The 18,487-nt window shown below is 31.2% G+C and overlaps 2 protein-coding genes across 4 annotated transcripts in view; both read left to right on the top strand.

The window, feature by feature from the left end:
• The window catches only part of LOC145326474 (histone-lysine N-methyltransferase SMYD3-like), a 35,822-nt gene extending 20,657 nt beyond the window's left edge, over nt 1–15,165 (top strand). The window contains exon 17 of the mRNA XM_080169838.1: nt 13,933–15,165. Within this exon, the coding sequence (XP_080025964.1) occupies nt 13,933–14,025 (93 nt within the window). The 3' untranslated portion in view covers nt 14,026–15,165. The remainder of the gene's footprint in view (nt 1–13,932) is intronic.
• Nucleotides 1,915–11,143, top strand: LOC145326471 (uncharacterized). 3 transcript variants are annotated; one of them, XM_080169830.1, is made up of 4 exons: nt 1,915–2,278; nt 2,908–4,094; nt 7,959–8,098; nt 8,330–11,143. In XM_080169830.1, the coding sequence occupies exons 2-4, from the start codon at nt 3,626–3,628 to the stop codon at nt 10,166–10,168; spliced, it is 2,448 nt and encodes an 815-aa protein (XP_080025956.1). In that variant the 5' UTR covers nt 1,915–2,278; nt 2,908–3,625; the 3' UTR covers nt 10,169–11,143. The 3 variants fall into 2 exon arrangements, with proteins under 3 accessions (XP_080025956.1, XP_080025957.1, XP_080025958.1); XM_080169831.1 differs by lacking the exons at nt 7,959–8,098; nt 8,330–11,143 and adding an exon at nt 5,581–7,460.
• Nucleotides 15,166–18,487: the final 3,322 nt, after the last annotated feature.

The following is an 18,487-nucleotide window of genomic DNA, read 5'->3' as shown; positions in this document are numbered from 1 at the left end:
GGATCAGCAATGACTATATTTATATTTCAGATAAAGTCTGTAAAACCGTTATATTGATGTTGCAAAACTACTCGTCAATCAATTTTTTTTGTCGAATAGACCAAACAAAACAAAAAAATTTATTTTGTTAACAAAATGATTTAAGGCATTATACAACAGTATTGCAATTATTGCTGATAAAGAAAATAATATGGCAAAAATTAATTATACTTCAGGTGCATCTTTCCATGTCCCTAATATAAAGGTCTGGCGGTTTCCCTCAAAATGCTTAGGGACCCCTTCCCACATATTTTAAGAAATAAATAGATAATAAGGCAATGTTGTAATTTTTTTGTAAAATTAACCGCATTAATGTTTCACCTTTGGTTAGGTTAGGTTTTATCTATAATACAAAGTAGAACGATGTCTGTCTGTTTGTCTGTTTGTCTGTCTGTTTGTTTGTAGCGAAGGATCTCGCTAACCGCGGAACCGATCGGGTTCTCCTTTACAGGGTAGCTTCGCATAGGTCCCGGGAAGGTTTAAAACTATTTTCTTGGGGGGTGAGACACCCCCAACCTCCCAAAAAATGAAAAATACCCCCCCCAAAAAAAAAAAAATTCCCCCCCCCCAAAAAAAAAGTTTTTTATTTTTATTTTAAATCTAAAATACGAAAAATTGGTTTGATTAAACCTCTTGGGGCAAAGCCCCTAGAGGCTAGGGGCGAAGCCGCTAGTTTTAAATAAATCAAAAAGTAAGGGGGATAGAAGTTTTCTGAATTCAAGAATTTCAATGAGGGAAAGCACCAAAAGTCTTCACTTTACACCTCTAATTGTTAGATAAAGTTGTAGCCTTGTAAAATGTTTGGTGAATATTACTAAACAATGACAATTATGTCCATAAATCGCGTAGCAAGGACGAGATATAACTATTTGTTATAATCACTGTGTAGTTCAAAATTTGCTTAACAAAAAAGCAATTGAATTGTATTTTAGCTTCGAACGTTGTGTATGTAGGTTATATTACAAACAATGGGAATCTACTCACAAAAAAAAACATACACCTATCTTACATAGCAGCTGAGTAAATCCATATACCATGCATTCCATATGTTCAGCATTAAAAGAGCACATAAACTGAATAATACTTTTGGTCATCTTAATTTTTTTGCTGTTTTGTACTTATTTCGTGCTACATATTTAAGTTAGAAACAAAATTGAGCCACTCTATAGACTTCAATAATATTCTTGGCGTTCCAACAATATATTAATTGCATTTTAATTTTCTCATTTGTCACTCATTTTATTTTTAGACCGTGTATGTAATTATGTATATAGCCGGGATTATATAAAGTTATGATTCAGAGATGAGTTTTTGAAAGATGCCGCGTTTTTTCGACAATTTTTTAGACATTGATTGATTGAACGAAGACGATGGGATTTCAACACAGAGTATACAACATAAGAATTCAAATATTAAAATGTCTAATACAACTTAAATCCATTTTCGCTGCATATTTATTAATGCATCTTTTTAGAGCTGTGTTAGACATTATACAAATGGCTAAATAATAATTTAAAATTTTGAATTCTCAAGTTGAATACTCTGTTAAAATCGTACTGGGCATTGATCTTCAAGATGGAATAAGGTTTTTAACAGGGTATACAACTTGAGAATTCAAAATTTTAAATTATTATTTTAGCCATTTGTATAATGTCTAACACAGCTCTAAAAAGATGCATTAATAAATATGCAACGAAAATGGATTTAAGTTGTATTAGACATTTTAATATTTGAATTCTTACAAATGGCTAAAATAATAATTTTAAAATTTTGAATTCTTATGTTGTATACTCTGTGTTGAAATTTCATCGTCTTCGTTCAATCAAATAATGTCTAAAAAATTGTCGAAAAAACGCGGCATCTTTCAAAAACCCATCATTTCATTTTTACACGTGGTAAAAATAAAGTGAAGTTGGATATATTTTTCCACCGCAAATTAAAATAAATTCTAGCCAATTCATGTCATATTTTATTTAAAATATATAATAAGACAACTATTAACTTAATATAATTCTTAAGATATTTTATTTAGTAAGTATACATATTTAATGTACTTCTTCAATTATAGATTTAATATTTAATAAAATATCTTTATTTCAGTTTTATTTTAAAAGATGTCTGGTTTGGGTGGTGGACCTGGGGGTGGTCCTGGGGGTGGCGGGGGTGCTGGAGGATCAGGAGGTTTTGATGGAACGCGGCGATCTGGACGTAAAGAGGCTGAACATGAGGAGACAGCGTTGTAAGTATTTTGATATTATTTAGCTATAAGACTATTGAAAATTAGATAGATACTTTGTTGAAATATTTAATTCATATCATTTTTTTTATAATTGAATATGTTTTAAATATTTTAATTGAATTTAATTGACCATTTATCACAAAATAATGAAATGAAATCGATTTTCTTTAAAAACTGATAAATGTGATTAGTTAATTTATAAATGATAGAAGATTAATCAATTGGACCAGTTTTATTATCCCTTTTAATAAATAAGATTTAAATTTAATGACTTTATTTTAATTTTGAGATAATTTCCTTGTTCATTGAATGTTATAATCACTTTTCCCTCCCCATAAATATTATTTCATAATTTCTCCTAAAAATAAATAATTTTCCCCTTCTCTAAAAACTCTAGTAATTTTAAAGTTTTATGATTTAACTTATATAATTTTTTTTTTGGTTTTAATATTATTTTACCTTAATTCTTGTAGCTAAAACTGTGATCCAATTTGAATTTTTCTTATTAAACCAAAATTTATTGGTTATTACTATAAATATGCTTGAATAGATTTTTAATTTTATAGAATTAAAAATTCTTTAGTTTTATCTCGTATTTGTCTCGCATTTAATCTAAAATTCTATTTTAGATTTGATGGGATGCGCAAGTGCATGGATGAGTATGAGACTTACAAGCCTTCTCATCATGTTGATGGTAGAAAGCGTGAAAAGAGAACTGTTGCTATTTGTATGCGACTTAATTCAGAAGGTTCGCCGAACGGAATTTTCCGTGTAGCAGTCGACGGACCGGAAAGAATAAGAATTCCTTTTAATCTCAACAAACTGTTGAATCTTGATTCTCTTCAAACCTTAAAATCTGAGTTACTGGTAGAACCAGGAGAAATCGTTTTTCAGGGATGTTTAAGTTTTAATGGTGAAAAGGTTTTTCAAAACAAACTTTAAATATTAAATGCAATAAAATTCGAATAAGTTGATAGTATATTATTTTGTTTTATTTAAATTTAACTAAATCATATTTATTTTTTTTTTGGTTGATTCATTCGTTACCTTTTATTTTATTTTTACTAAACATAGGCCACGCACAATGGTTCTTAAAATCGTTTTTCTTTAGATTTGATATTTTAATTATTGAATCCTTTAAGATTTTCTTTTCTTTTATTAATGCATTAAATTTATTGAAAGTTTTCATATTTTGTTTAATCAAAACCCATTAAAACTTATATATGCATATAGGAAAATTGCCTGTATTCCGAATGGCATAGTTTCAATGAAAAAGCCGCTGGCTTTAAAGTAGAATTTAAGAACAATGATGAAACTCAAACGCAAAGTAGAGACAAAGCTTTACAAATGTTATTGAAACCTGAAAACTCTTTATCTTACAGATTTGAGCTGTTAGTTCCCTCAAATAGAAATAATGGTTTTGTTATTTCGGTTCGGGCAGTTCCCGCTACGTCAAATTATTTAAATGATGACGTCAGATTGGCGTCAAGTGATGTTAGTTCAATGCTGGTTCTACAACTGCCTGTTATATCTTATAAGATGCCTCCTCATTGTTCTGAGCTTACCGATTTATATCCGTGTGGAGCTGTAACTTTTTCTGACACACCCATACTCCGTGAGCAATACAAAAAGGCTCTTATAGATGGATTCAGATTATTGATGTTTAAGTTTCGAGTCTTGAAGGATTGCACATATGATGAAGTTAGAGTTTTCTTACAAGAAACAAAGAGAGCCTCTGGTAATGTGCGTAGATTTCCGAATATTCCTGTTCATTCTGGCAGAGAGATGACTGAACCATCGGAAAACATACCAACAGGTACTTACATGTTTTCTAAGTATGGGTGCAATTTTAGTTTATTTAACACGTATATGCCACAATGTCCTGCATACCTACAGAAGTTTTTTTCGTTAGCTTTGGCTACAAATTCTTGGAAATCCTATAGATCCGGATGGGAAGCATTTTTTTGTTTCAATGCACATATAGGATCTAGTTTTACTTTACCAGCATCGGCGCCAATTTTGATTAAATTCGTTTTATATCTTGCTCACTGGAGAAAATTGAAGATTGAATCAATAAGATCTTATTTATCCCATGTTAAAATGTTGCATAAAGGAAATAAATGCAACACATCTCAATTTAGTGATTTTCATCTTGGGATGACCCTTCAAGGCATTGAAAATTGGCAAAATTGTCTCAACTTACCTGGTCTAGTACGAAATGTTTTTTCTTATGAAGTTTTACAAGTTTGGGGACATGCAATTTTTGTCTCAGATTTAGTGGAATTCAACAAAATTTTGATCTGGACTGTATCCCTTCTAGCCTTCTGGACTGCCTCCCGTATGGGGGAATTGTTACAAAACAATTCAGCCATTGATTTGATTCGTTGTATTACTTGGGGAAAAATCAAATTCATTTCTGCCACACATTACAGTATTTTTTACGCAGTACCAAAATGTAGCGAAAATCCCCAAGGTACAGTAGTGGATATTTACAAATATTCTGATCAAAACTACTGTCCCATTTTCAACTTGGATATTTTGTACAAAGCTTGTCGAAAACTGGGAAGGGGTAAAAATTCTGATGCTGCCTTTATGATGGATAATGGAGATTATTTTTCTACTTCCAAAATGAATTATTATTTGAAACTCTATTTAAAACCATTTTTTCCAAACCTCAATTGCAATTATACCTGTCATAGTTTTCGTGCTGCCCTTCCTAGCTTTATGGCTTCAAACCCTCAAATTTTTTCTGTAGAAGATATTAAAGATACATGCAGATGGAAAAGTGATACAGTCCGTAGATACACTCGTTTACATGGTATTGCCCAAAATAGAGTTCTTAAACGAGTTTACAGCAATATTAGTAAATAATTTTACAATTTTAATTTTATGACAAATCTTAAATGAAGCTATATTTTATTTTCAATAATTTTATTTCTCAAGGATTTTATCTATAAGATTTAATTAATATTAGTGCTAATTCTATTAATTTAGTGGACTAAATTTGATTGGTTGGATATTTAAGAATTTTAACATTTATTGATTTTGAACCTATTTAATAGGTAGTAGGATTTTTGTCTAAAAGTTAAAATCTCTTGGTTGCGGTATTTTTAATGTTTAAGTTTTTAAAAAAAATTATAACCTACATAATAGGTAGGTAGTAGGTTTGTGTAGAAATTATAATCTCATGGTTGCTTATTTATGTTTTTCTTCTATGATATATTTTTAATAATATTGGTTTGGTTATTTTTAAAAAAAGTATTTTTTTTTTTTGAGTTAAATCTTATAGATTTTAATTTTAGGTCCTATTCTTTCACAAGAAACTTTGACGAATGCTTTAAAAGTTGCAAAGGAGAAACAAATTCTAGAATCTTCTCATTCCGTTAAAAATAACCAAATTGATAATACACCTTCAATTGCCGATGTTTACAGTGAAATTGAAGATATTCAATATCAATATGAAGACGAAACTAATATTTCTGATGTAACCAAACATAAAAACCCTCCCCCACCAAAAAACCCTAATTTTCAACGCAGTCAACCAAATTATACAAATTCGCATTTTTCGGATTCAAATGTTACTGTAGGTTATTTAAATTTAACCAAGGATAAATTGAGAGTGGAGTATCCTGGTTTAGAATCCTCCTCATTTTTTGACCGTCAAAGTGATTTTGCACTCTCATTTCTAACTATGGGTTATCTTAGTCAAATGGAAGCTCAAGCGCAGGCACATGCTTTTTCTAGTTCAAATTCCTCAAAATCTTTAGAAGATACTCTAAAATTGAATGAAAAGAAAGTAACAAATAATACACATTTTCCTGCCCAAAATGATAATTTAACTTCAAATCTACATGATGTTCGTTTTACAAGATTTCCATTACTGCCTGCAGTCAAACTTTTTCAAATTGCAAGTTCAAAAATGAATTCTAAACAAATTCCTTTAATGGCTGATGATTTTAGTCATTTACGTTTATCCACACAAATACCTACTCAAGCATTTGTTGAAGCGGCCAATCTTGGATCTCAGAAAATTACATTACGGTATTTTGCTCCTAGTAATTTTAGTAAAATTTCATCTGGAGTAAAATCAATGAAATTTTTGGCTCAAAATGATTGTGAAGATCCAGCTGTAATCACGAACTTCGTTCTCGATGAAATTAGTGATATAAAAGAATTTAAAAGTGCATGGTTTTGGTTCAGAACCCTTCACAGTAGAATCTTTCCAATTGACCGTTCTAATGAAAGCATTGACCTATTTCTTCTTGAAAATAATTATTTTCAAAGCTCAACTTGTGATTATCGTGGTTTAGGCCGCGGTGATATGAACGCTGGCAAGTTTTGTTCTATGTTGTGCGATTATCTTATTAGACTAAACCGATGTAGATTTGAGCGAGCTGAACCATTTTTATCTACTCAAGATATTAGTAATTATCATTTTGAGTCTTTTTGTAGAGGCAAGAGAGAGTTTCAAGACTTGCGTATGCCGCCAGAAACTAGTAATCGTTTTGTGAACAAAACGCCAAATCAATCTCGTTCTCAAACTGCTTCTAAACGAAACCACCAAGGCCAAAAGACTGGCACTAATAAAGGTCAAATTTGTCAATATTATAACGAAGGTACTTGTACACGTCTTCAGTTAGAAAATGGTAAGAAATGCCGTGGCAAAAATGGCTATGTCAGAATGCATTCTTGCAATTTTGAAGTCAGTCCTAATGTTTGTTGTGGTGGTGATCATAAAATAGCAGACCATCCCTCAACCTAATCGTGGATGTTTTCTTTACAGAAAAAAATTATCAATATTTCTAGGGATGTATATTTTTTCATAATTTTTCCTTTGTTAATCAGGATTTTATTTTTCCAATAATTTTCTTTGTTAATCAGGATTTCATTTTTTTCCTAAAATTTTCTTAGTTAATCAGGATTTTATTTTGTCAGTTTTCTTTGCTTTATCTTTCATTGGTTTTTTTATGAAAATATACATATTATTGTTCAGATAATTTAAACAATCTGTCTACTCGGTAATTTTATATAATTTTTATTGTTTATCAATTTTTATAAACAAAAATATCGATTTTGAAACTTTTGTTTCAACTGTTTAAATATTAAAATATGTAATTTTTGATTTTACATTTATATATTTGTATTTTGTGCTTTTCTTTGAATAGAAGAATTTTATCAGAAACCTTTGTTCTTTACTTATTCTTTATTTTAATTTTTTCAGATTTTCGTAAAAAATGTGTAATTTATAATCAATTTTAGACCTTTTCTATTTTGTTGGAATATTTCATTTTGGTTGATACTAAATATATATCTTGGAATTAAACCAAGAAGGATTATTTAACATGCATTTTATTTTCGAAGATAATTATTAGGGTTAAGTCTTACATTCATTTACTCCAATCTAAAACAGTATCTTATTATATAGAGTAGTAAGATTTTCTTTCTGTTGCCAAGGATCTTGCTCTCCGCTGACCCGATATGGTTGTCCTTTACATTGAAGTGTTATGTTGATCCTGTGGTGGTCTTAGACTATATAATTTTATTAGAAATAAGAAGTCTGGGTATAGTTTTAGTTCTTTTTCTGTCCTTATTTATCATTTTAAGACAGAATCGCTAGGGGCGCAGCCGCTTATTTTCTTAATTTGACTACCTTTTACAATTTATCTTAAAATATTTTAAGGTGGTGTGAGTTCACAATTTTTGGGATTACCTTCTGCCAACATACAGAAATGGTTAGATGCTGGACCTTATTTATCGCCAATACATGTCCCTCCTGGTAAACCTAAACCAGTTAAAAATCCTGAAGTTATCGCATTAAAGGTTTTTACGTCAAAATGTAATTTTAATTCATCAAAGACGACATTTATTTTTTTCACAACGATCTACGGCATTTTATTAATCCTATTTAAGATTGCTGAAGTGAATTATACATAACCTAAATTCTATTTTCTGTTATTTGTGATATTTTTATTTTTTTTTCTTATTTACACTATTCTTTTATTTTTTTTTTTTTTTTTATATACATTTTGACGTATTATTTTCATTCTATAGGATTACAGTAAAACTGCTCCTTCTGAGTTTTGGGAGGCTTTCCCATTTCATCCTTTACCAAAAGTTGGGGAGCCAAATACACAGATTGATGTTGATGCTTTTGAGAATGAATTTTTAGAGTTAAAACATCGTTTGGATGATTTGCAGGTTTTTAACATGGAGCAAACTTTATTGGACATGCGTTATGGGGCAGAGTCTCTAGTCGACATAAATAAACTTCATGAATTAGACGACAAGAATAGCCGTAGTGTGTTACATTCCGAGGTTGGTCGCGCCTACACTGATCAATTGGTCACAATGATCAAAAAAGGATTTGTTGCTGGTCCCTTCCCCGAACCGCCAATTGAAAACCTAAGAATAAACAGTCTATTTGCAGTAAATCAAGCGGATAAATACAGACCTATTTTAAACTTGTCAAAGCCTGTAGGGAATGCTTATAACGAAGCAATTATTCCACATAAAATACGAAAAGTCTCTATGTCCACTGCTCGACAAGTAGCAAATACCATCTACAATATGGGCCAAAACTCGGTTTTGTCAAAAGTTGATCACGTTTCAGCTTACAAGTTAGTTCCTGTTCATCCTGATCATTATTTTCTGCAAGGTTTCCGCTGGTTAGGCATGATTTTTATTGAAGTCAGATTAATTTTTGGAAGTATTTCTAGTGTTCCTAAATATGATAACTTTCATGATATGTTCAGTGATTTGGTAAGGATAAAATCTAATACTGATCTCCAAACTGTGCACAGAACTCTAGATGACCAAATTCATATTAATTCTTCCATTGAAGCAAGTGAATCCTTCATAAATACCTACCTAGAAATGGCTAAAAGAATAAATTTACCATTAGCGGACACCAATGGTGATGATAAAGCTTTTTTGTATCGTACTGAAGGAACAATACTTGGTGTTTATTTCGATACAAAAACAATGACCTGGACTTATAATGAACGTAAACGTTTGACACACATGAAAGTTCTACAAGATGTTCTCAATTCTCCCAGTGTCACTCTAAATCAATTCCAAAAAGTCGCCGGTGTAATTAACACCTTGGTTTTGTTGTGCCCACCTCTGAAATATTTTAGGACACCTTTAATTGAACAACTTTCTGAAGCTTATGAATCTTCTCCTCAAGTTTTAAGTGCTTCTTCTGAAGTCATGTTACATTTTTGGTTACATGTTTTTCATGACTTGAAGTTTGGTTTTCCTATACCAAAAACTATGCCCCATCCACCTTTGAAAGCTATCACTTTCATTACTGATGCAGCTGGTTTTCCTGACCCTGAACGTGTTCCATCCTTTGATGTTGGTGTTGGTGCAGTTGGATATTATCAACCTCTACAATCGATTTTTTATGTTGGTCAAGCTTTATGGCCTCCTGCCTTCGTTTGTTCTTCTGACATTAAACAAAAATTGTTTGGACGAAAAACCACTTTACTTGAAGCTATAGGTTTGTTACTACCTATTTGCCATAGATTTCAACAAGTAAAAAACCACCATGTGATATTGCTTGTAGATAATCTTCCCACTGTCTGGGCTTTCAAGAAAGGTCGTTCAAAAACTGATGTATATTCAAGTGTTATTATATCAGCTCTACAATTTTTGGCGGTTTCCTTGGAATGTAAACTTTATGTACAACATTGTCCAAGATTGTCTTCCAAACCAGCTATAATGGCGGACCTGCTCTCCAGAACAGACCCTAAAGGTTTGAATCTAGTCCAAAAATGGCATTCTGACCTGACTACTGGATGGCCTTCCTCATTGGTTGCCTGGTTTCAACAACCTTCTGAAGACTGGTTTCTTGGTGAAAAAATCCTTCAAGACCTTTTATCAACATGATTTTTTTTCTTTTCTATCTATACAACTATTTTTTTTGTTTTGTTTTTTCCTTTTTTGGCGTGCTTTTTTTGAGTCTTATTACCTTTTTCTTTTTTCCCTTTTTGGATGGAGTTTTTTGATTATTTTATTTTATTTTATAAAATCTAACATATAATTATGTAGGTTTATATAATACTTTACATTTTATTAATGTTTATAGTAGGTAGGTACTTATTTGTTTATATTGATTTTAATATTCTATTACCTACCTATGAAATTTTAAGTATTATTTAATATTAACATAATTATATGTTAGTTTTCTTAAATTTAGGTAATAAGGCTCACTTTCTTCGCGAAAAAAGGATAAATCTTATATTTAGATCTACATTCTTCTACAATTTTGAATAATTAAGGTAAAAATATATTTAACTTCTCATTTCATTTTTACACGTGGTAAAAATAAAGTGAAGTTGGATATATTTTTCCACCGCAAATTAAAATAAATTCTAGCCAATTCATGTCATATTTTATTTAAAATATATAATAAGACAACTATTAACTTAATATAATTCTTAAGATATTTTATTTAGTAAGTATACATATTTAATGTACTTCTTCAATTATAGATTTAATATTTAATAAAATATCTTTATTTCAGTTTTATTTTAAAAGATGTCCCTCCCTCCTCTCCCTATGGAGTTTTTTGATTATTTTATTTTATTTTATAAAATCTAACATATAATTATGTAGGTTTATATAATACTTTACATTTTATTAATGTTTATAGTAGGTAGGTACTTATTTGTTTATATTGATTTTAATATTCTATTACCTACCTATGAAATTTTAAGTATTATTTAATATTAACATAATTATATGTTAGTTTTCTTAAATTTAGGTAATAAGGCTCACTTTCTTCGCGAAAAAAGGATAAATCTTATATTTAGATCTACATTCTTCTACAATTTTGAATAATTAAGGTAAAAATATATTTAACTTCTCTCAGAGTATTTGGAAATGAGAATCCTTATGTTATTCTTAACAGCTGATTGTTGCCAAGGACGTCCAAGGGGGGGGGGGGTAAAGTGGTAATTACCCCACACAAACAAATTTTTTCCATTCCACTGGAAGCTACTCCATTATAACACCATTCTAGCTTAGAGTTTTAGAAGGTGTTCTATATTAAGCCCCCTAATTAATGGCACTGCTACACAAATGAGAAGTATGGACGAAGGAAAGTATGACTAAAGTTCCTTATTAGGAAGAATTCTAACTTTTTACATATCTCACTCCTTACCACCTTAGGGCATCTTCAGTTTTTTTTTCAAAAAAAGCGTAGTGCCCTAACAACTACTCTATGTAACACCTTTACCATCTAAAATGTTGCTTTTTATATTACTGGGCTACTTTTGGACATTATTGTGCCCGATTTTCTTTGCATTCTGACCTTCTGACTGAAAACATGTAATTAGTACTATTCAATGTTAAATGTACGCATGCTTATCTTGTATATGAAAGTAGCTTGATGTATGTATGTGTATGCATGTACAGTTTGATCTCTTAAACTGCTGAATCTACTAGTAAAAGAATAAGTCTTAAAGCTTACTTTTGATATATTTTGCGAAGTAGCAGTGCAGTGGTTTAATAAACTTCTTTAAAATCTTTGTTAACAGCATATTTTTTTATAGTGATCAATAGTGATAGGTTAGGTTATGTCGGGTATGGGAGATTCTTAAGGCTATTATTTATGTTATACATCGCATCATGCTATAGACAGCTTTCCGCAATTATTAAAATGAAAAATTGTCTGTAATACGATGCTATACATGATTTTTAGTATGTCTCAGGGCTAACAAAACTGGTTTTAAACTTATAATTTGTATTTTAATAATCGTGGAAAATTGTCTGTAGTACGATGCTATACATGAGTTTTCAGTATGGCTGAGAACCGGTTCTAATCCAGCGGATATTTAGCGGTTTTGAAGCCGTCATGGAAAAACTGTTTGTGTTCTCGCTTTGCTACACCTCATTTTTAAAACTCCAACTCTCCCACATTTGCCATTGTGCATATTTTGCGAATATGAAACACTATGCGGACATGATAATATACGGACGAGAATGACATAAACTTTGTCAAGTGTTCTGTTGCTAACCAGGGAGGGAGAGTGCAAAATTATTTTTGTTTTCCAATTACCAACTGCTTAATTTTAACTTTTTACATATGAAATTGGGGGATAAATAATTTGTCATCTATGTCTATTGTCTAATCCCTGTAATTTCTAGTTGCTATCCAAATTTTCTGTACAAAATGCGTATCATATCTACATATTTTTAGTAGCCAATCTACACTTTAACAGTTTAAGTACTTCTGTCCTGTCGAAATGTTAGACTGGTGCGATTTATTATATGTGTAAAATATTTACCTTTTTACCTCCACGTCATTTCACTTCTTTTAATTTCCCATAGCCTTCCCTCCCCCTCTATACCCCTTTCATTTAATACCCATCTCACTTTCTTGAAATACTTTTACATTGTAACGTACGGACTGGTGGTGGGACATACAGTAGTTATAAAGTAGCTGTGCTAAATTTTCAAACCTTAGATTTGAAGTAGTTCTGCTTAATAATGTTTAAACTCTGTATAATTTGCACAGATTTGATATATTTTAAGATATGCAATTCATCATTTTTTGCAACACAAAGTTTCCATGCAAATTAATTTGGTCTTTCCCTCAAATTAACTAGCGATCACAGAACCCCCCCTACCTCATTTTGAAATGAAATGAAATAAGATGTGGGGGGGAGGGTGTAACTTATGCCTAACACTGCAGGCCTATCCAATATTACCTGACTTAAAGTAAAAACAAACATTTGAAAAATTTCCTCCCGTTTTTCAATTTTTTTCCAAATAATGGGTTGGGGATGTTTTTAAATAATGTCCGTAATTTTGTATAATTTAAATGCGACTATATTCTATAGTTCTTTATGTCTGTAAATGATGACTTATTTTTATTTTAGGGAATAAAATAATAGTCGTATAATGTATGTCACAGTTCATGAAAAGGGTATTCTTGATTCTCAAATTTAAAACAAAAAAATCATAAACATATTCCTAAATTTCTAAATTAGTTTTAACAGAATGATAGGGCATAAAAAATAACATTTTCATGCAACTTTAAGTGGCCAAATTGTACTTAAATATACATTTAAACAACAAAGAACATCCATAAAGAAAGCATAAACAAGGATGACAATATCCATAAAAGCGAAGCACTGAAACTGTAGGACAAACGGACAATAACATTTGTTTATTGTCTGAACTGAATAATCAGAAAATAAAAGTATTTAAGAGTCAAAGCAAAATTGTAAGTAAATTTGTTGAAAAACTGCTTCATACAGGATAATGTTTATGGACATACTTACATTTTTAGTACTTGATTATAGAGTAGCTTCGCTTATAATATTGTTCTTTGTTGTCCCAGGAATCAATATACCAAAAATCAGATCAAACGGATAATTAGATCACATAAAAATTTGTTGTTAAAAAGTCAGAAAAATCAACATGTTAAAAGTGGACGTACGGACATTCTGGTAATGATTATAAAGTTGCTACGCTTTCTAAATCGTACCTAACTACAACAGGAATCATCATGCAAAGTTTGAAATCGATAGGACAATTCTAACATGCCTAAATTAACGAATAAAAGCTATCTATCTCGGACGTACGGACCGACCCTAATTATAGAAAAGATTCGCTTTTAAGAATATGATTTACATATTTTATAGGCACAAGTAGAAGCATATCTTGATTCCCAGCTGTTAGAAGAAGTTATGAGAAAAACCAAGGAATTCAACTACAGAAGAACAAACAGTACATAATCGAATGCTTTGTAACAGTCAAGAAAACAAAACACTGTTTTCTCGTAGCTAACAAAAAAGCACGAAAGAGTCCTATTTTTCGCATGTTTTCTTTAATTTAGCTATCCCTGTGCATCACTATATCTTGGAAATTCATGATTGGTCTTATTGTGCCGCGTTTTCTATGTGCGAGCATAAAATCTACGTATTAAAGTTTCGTTTAAAGGCAACAAAACACTTGAATGAATTTTAGAAATACTGTAAAACACAAAATTTTATATTTTCATTTTCAATAACTTATTATAATATGTGCTTTCATTATTATTATCATTACCATATTGATTGTCTGTTCTATAAAGCTTAGTTGCCCTTACCCTGTGAAAAAATGGTGGTTAGATTCTTTAATTTTACTACTCTCAACCTTAGAGGCCTCTATGGACATTGACACTTGAGATAAATGGGATTAGTGAGGGGGGAACAAGTTAAACATTAACTTTCAATTTTAGTTTTAACTTTTTAAGTAGAAAAGTAAAACATTGGGGTGGGTGGGGGTTCTACAATTATATGGCTATTTCTCTTGGGAAGTTATAGAGGAACCCTACTTACTTACCTCAAATTAGTTAAAAACTTCCCTGAACCTATATGAATAGTAATTGTAAAAGAAAAGCATATCAATGGTTTAAGATATTCTCTGCTACACACAGACAGTCAGACAGACAACATGTTACTTATACGTGTTGCTTTGATAAAAATTGATTATGGGTGACAAAATATCGACAGGATAACTGCACATATTTTTACAGGGTACAATGGTTCCAAATTATTTATTTCTTTAGGTTTTGAACTTATCTGAATATTATAGGTACTAATAAACTTAATTTTGTGCCTCGAACTTCCGGTCTTAAAAAATATTTTTTTTTTATATTTTGCGTGGTGAGACCAAATGCTGTTTTATCATTTTAACATATAGATTAAGCTTTTTGTGATAGTTATGCGCTTAGAGTAGACTAATTTTATATTTTTATCTAAACACTCTAAAAAATTAAAAATGTTTTATTATATTGTAGCTAGATCTAACCTTTAATTCATAAATGTCTCCATATTTTTTCTTTTTAAAAGTTTCATCAAAATATTTATCAATGTTAATAAATTTTAATATATAATAGTGAATTATTTTTCTTAATTTTAACATTAATATGACAACATCCATACAAGCGAGCGAAGTTTAACAAAAATGCCACAATAAGGGGACTCCAAAGATTTGCTTTTTTATGATGAAGTGTCAATTTGCAGTCTTTTAGATAGCCAGACAAACATTTTCTAGTTACAACAGAGTAGTTGTGATTTTAAATATTGAAATCAAAGCAAAACAGTTTGTAATAAAGAAAACAATTTATCTTTAAAACTAGTTTATGAGTTTGATTACCTTAGATAAAATATAAATAATGGGGTATTTTTGTTACCGTGTGTGTTAAAAGGGAGGAGCAAAAAGTGGTATTTTTCAAAATTTAAATGCGAGTGACATTGGCTAGTGGGCAGGGAGGGGCATTGTAGATATTAGGCAATTGCCTCAAACGCCCCACCTTCGTTCGCACGCCACAAATATTTGTTACTTTATAAATATCTAGTGTTATTAATTTTGATTTCCTTATATGTAATACGACATTTATAAGTCCAAAAATGCCGCTAAATGCGCTTTGTTTACAGATTTTCTGCAATCAATCAATCAATTGAATTCAATCAAGGAGAGAGTACGCACACGTGTAAGTTATTGGTCATTATGTGATAATTAGTGATGGGAATCCGGATCCGGAATCGGAATCCGGAATCCGCCCAATTTTCGGCCAATTTTGGAATCCGGATCCGGAATCCGTTTTTTATAGCGGATTCCGGATTCTAAATTGGTAGGCTAAATTTAATTTAAATAGGTTAGAAAATACCAAGCACATTTTTAGGACATACGTAGCACTTAAATTTTTAAATTTACTAATGTGATGTAAATGTTTTAGTTATGCTGGAAGTCAACACTTTAAACAAATCAAGGCTTCAACCAAGTAACATAGTGATAAATTAATGAAAAAAGCTATCCCTCTGTCACAGTGGCCCTGCAGCGTAGTGTAGTGTATCTTTTGTAAACAACTTTAGTCGACGCGATATTTAGGCCAAATCCCGACAAAATTAATCCTTTTAGTAGGTGTTAAAAACATCGTATCTTCGTTCTTATTTAAGATAAATTAATAATTTTTTTTGCATAAATAGTTTAATTATGACCTCATTTATCGTTTTTTATAAAAAAAATTAATATTTAATTTTTCTTAAGGGCAATTTAGGTCATTAAATATAAGGTATTTTTGAGCGTTTATTATAAGCCTAAAAATAGAGATATCGTTACACGCAGAAAAACGCGGCAAGAATATGCGCTTATTCGTGACTGTGCAAAATTTTATTACATTTGAACCGTGGGAAGTTCACCCCCTCTCACCCCGTGTGAGTCATACTTTAATTTAGCCGCAAATTTATGGTGATTTTTCGCGATTTGCGCTATTTCTCAGTGTAGTGTTATATAAACGGGAGATTATTATTGTATTCTTAACATTATATGTCGTACTATAATTGAATTTTTATTGAATAAAATAATTGTTTATTAAAGCAGAGATTTTCTATAAAGGAGGATGTGCATACTTCCCATTTGGGCAGGGGGGGGGGGGGTTACTCGAGAACCCTTAGAGCTAGAGGGAGCTAATTTTGGATTTAAGCTTCTATAGGGCCAAAGTTACTTTTAAAATTATCTTCGACCCCCCAACCCCCCCCCCCAAAAAAAAAAAATTATCACTGACCACCCACCCACCCCCAAACCCCTATTTAAGGGGGGGGGGGGCAGGTGGATTATATTATAGGGTGTTTCTCAGAAACGACTTGAGATAAATGGAGCAAACCTTAGGATAAAACTTTTGTAGGCCTATATTTGATTTTAGAATTATTGCTGACCACCCTCCCGACCCCAAACCCCTAATTTAGGGGGGGGGGTGGATCATACTATTGGGTGTTTCTCAGAAACGACTTGAGATAAATGGAGAAAACCTTAGGATAAAACTTTTGTAGGCCTATATTTGATTTTAAAATTATCGTTCACCACCCACCCACCCCCAAACCCCTAATTTAGGGGGGGGGGGCGGATGGATTATACTATAGGGTGCTCCTAAGAAATACTTGCGATAAATGGAGCAAAAACCTTGGGATAACACTTTAGTAGTCCTATATTTGATTTTAGTACTATCGTTGACCAATGACCACTAAGAATAACTGAACTAAGTTACAATCACATATTTTATTTTGGGTCTTTCCTTCTAGGGGCTTGTGGAGCAAAAGTCCCCAACACTAAAAATAGGAGTTCTCAGCTTATTTTAGCTGGTGCCTTTGGCATCTCAGGGCTAAAAAAACAAGTTTTAATCTCATAATTGTACATTCTATATCCGCGGAAAGCGTGTTATATTATGATGCGAGAAATGACTATTCTTTGATATCTTTAGTATAAGCTTAGAACTCCTATTTTCAGTTTTATGGGGTCTTTTAGTCCAAAAGGCCAATGATGAAGGAAAGTCCCAAAATAAAATGTGTAATGCTTACTTAGTTCAGTAATTTTGATAAAGTTACTTTTAAAAAATCAGGTTGATATCTTGAAAAAGAAGCTCAGAACTCATATTTTTAGTGTTTTAAGGGGTCTTTTGCTCCACTAGCCCCTAGAAGGAAAATACCGAAATTCAATTTTCTAAGTTTTACCAATACATTCAGTAACATAAGATACTTTACAAAAAGAATTAGGTTGATAACTAAAAAACAAGCATACATGTACCACCCAAAATTTGGTAATGAATTTAATTTCCTTTAAGTGTACAAACTTCCCTTCCTTAGGGTCAGTCCATCCGTCCAGAATGGATAGCTTATTTTTGTTAATTTAGGCATGTTAGAATTGTCCTATCAATTTCAAACTTTGCATGGTGATGCCCTTAGTAGTGAGGTACAATTTAGAAAGCGTAGAAACTCTATAAGCATTACTGGTATGTCCGTACATCCATTTTAAACATGCTGATTTCTACATTTTACTAACAAATCTTTATGTGATATAATTCATCTGATTGACCTAATTTATGGTATACTGATTCCTAGGAAAACGCAAAGCAACTCTATAATCAAGTCCTAAAAATGTAAGTATGTCCAAAAACATTATTCTGTATCAAGCAGTCTTTCAACAAATTTGCTTACAATTTTGATTATCCTCTTATACATTTATATTCTGATTGTTCAGTTCTGACACTATACACGGGTTAATGTCCATTTGTCCTACCATTTCTGTGCTTTGCTTTTATGAATGTTGTCATCCTTGTAGAATACAAATCTAAAATCAAGGAAAAATCCAGATTTTAAAATTTTTGGGTTATATCCCTAGTGTTTTTTTTTTAAAACACAAAAGTTTGAATAGTAT

The sequence above is a fragment of the Acartia tonsa genome, chromosome 8 (assembly GCF_053477335.1).
Source record: "Acartia tonsa isolate MP-2025a chromosome 8, ASM5347733v1, whole genome shotgun sequence".
Classification (NCBI taxonomy): Eukaryota; Metazoa; Arthropoda; class Copepoda; order Calanoida; family Acartiidae; genus Acartia; species Acartia tonsa.
Note: the sequence above shows the minus strand (reverse complement) of the source record. Positions and strands in the feature narration are given on the sequence as shown.

What these genes read in the sequence shown, in the direction of transcription:
- LOC145326471 (XM_080169830.1), top strand. Translation starts at nt 3,626, where the DNA reads ATGTTATTGAAACCTGAAAACTCTTTATCTTACAGATTTGAGCTGTTA. An exon ending in ATCGGAAAACATACCAACAG is followed by an intron (nt 4,095 to 7,958) that starts GTACTTACATGT and finishes AAATATTTTAAG; the next exon opens with GTGGTGTGAGTTCACAATTT. An exon ending in CTGAAGTTATCGCATTAAAG is followed by an intron (nt 8,099 to 8,329) that starts GTTTTTACGTCA and finishes TTCATTCTATAG; the next exon opens with GATTACAGTAAAACTGCTCC.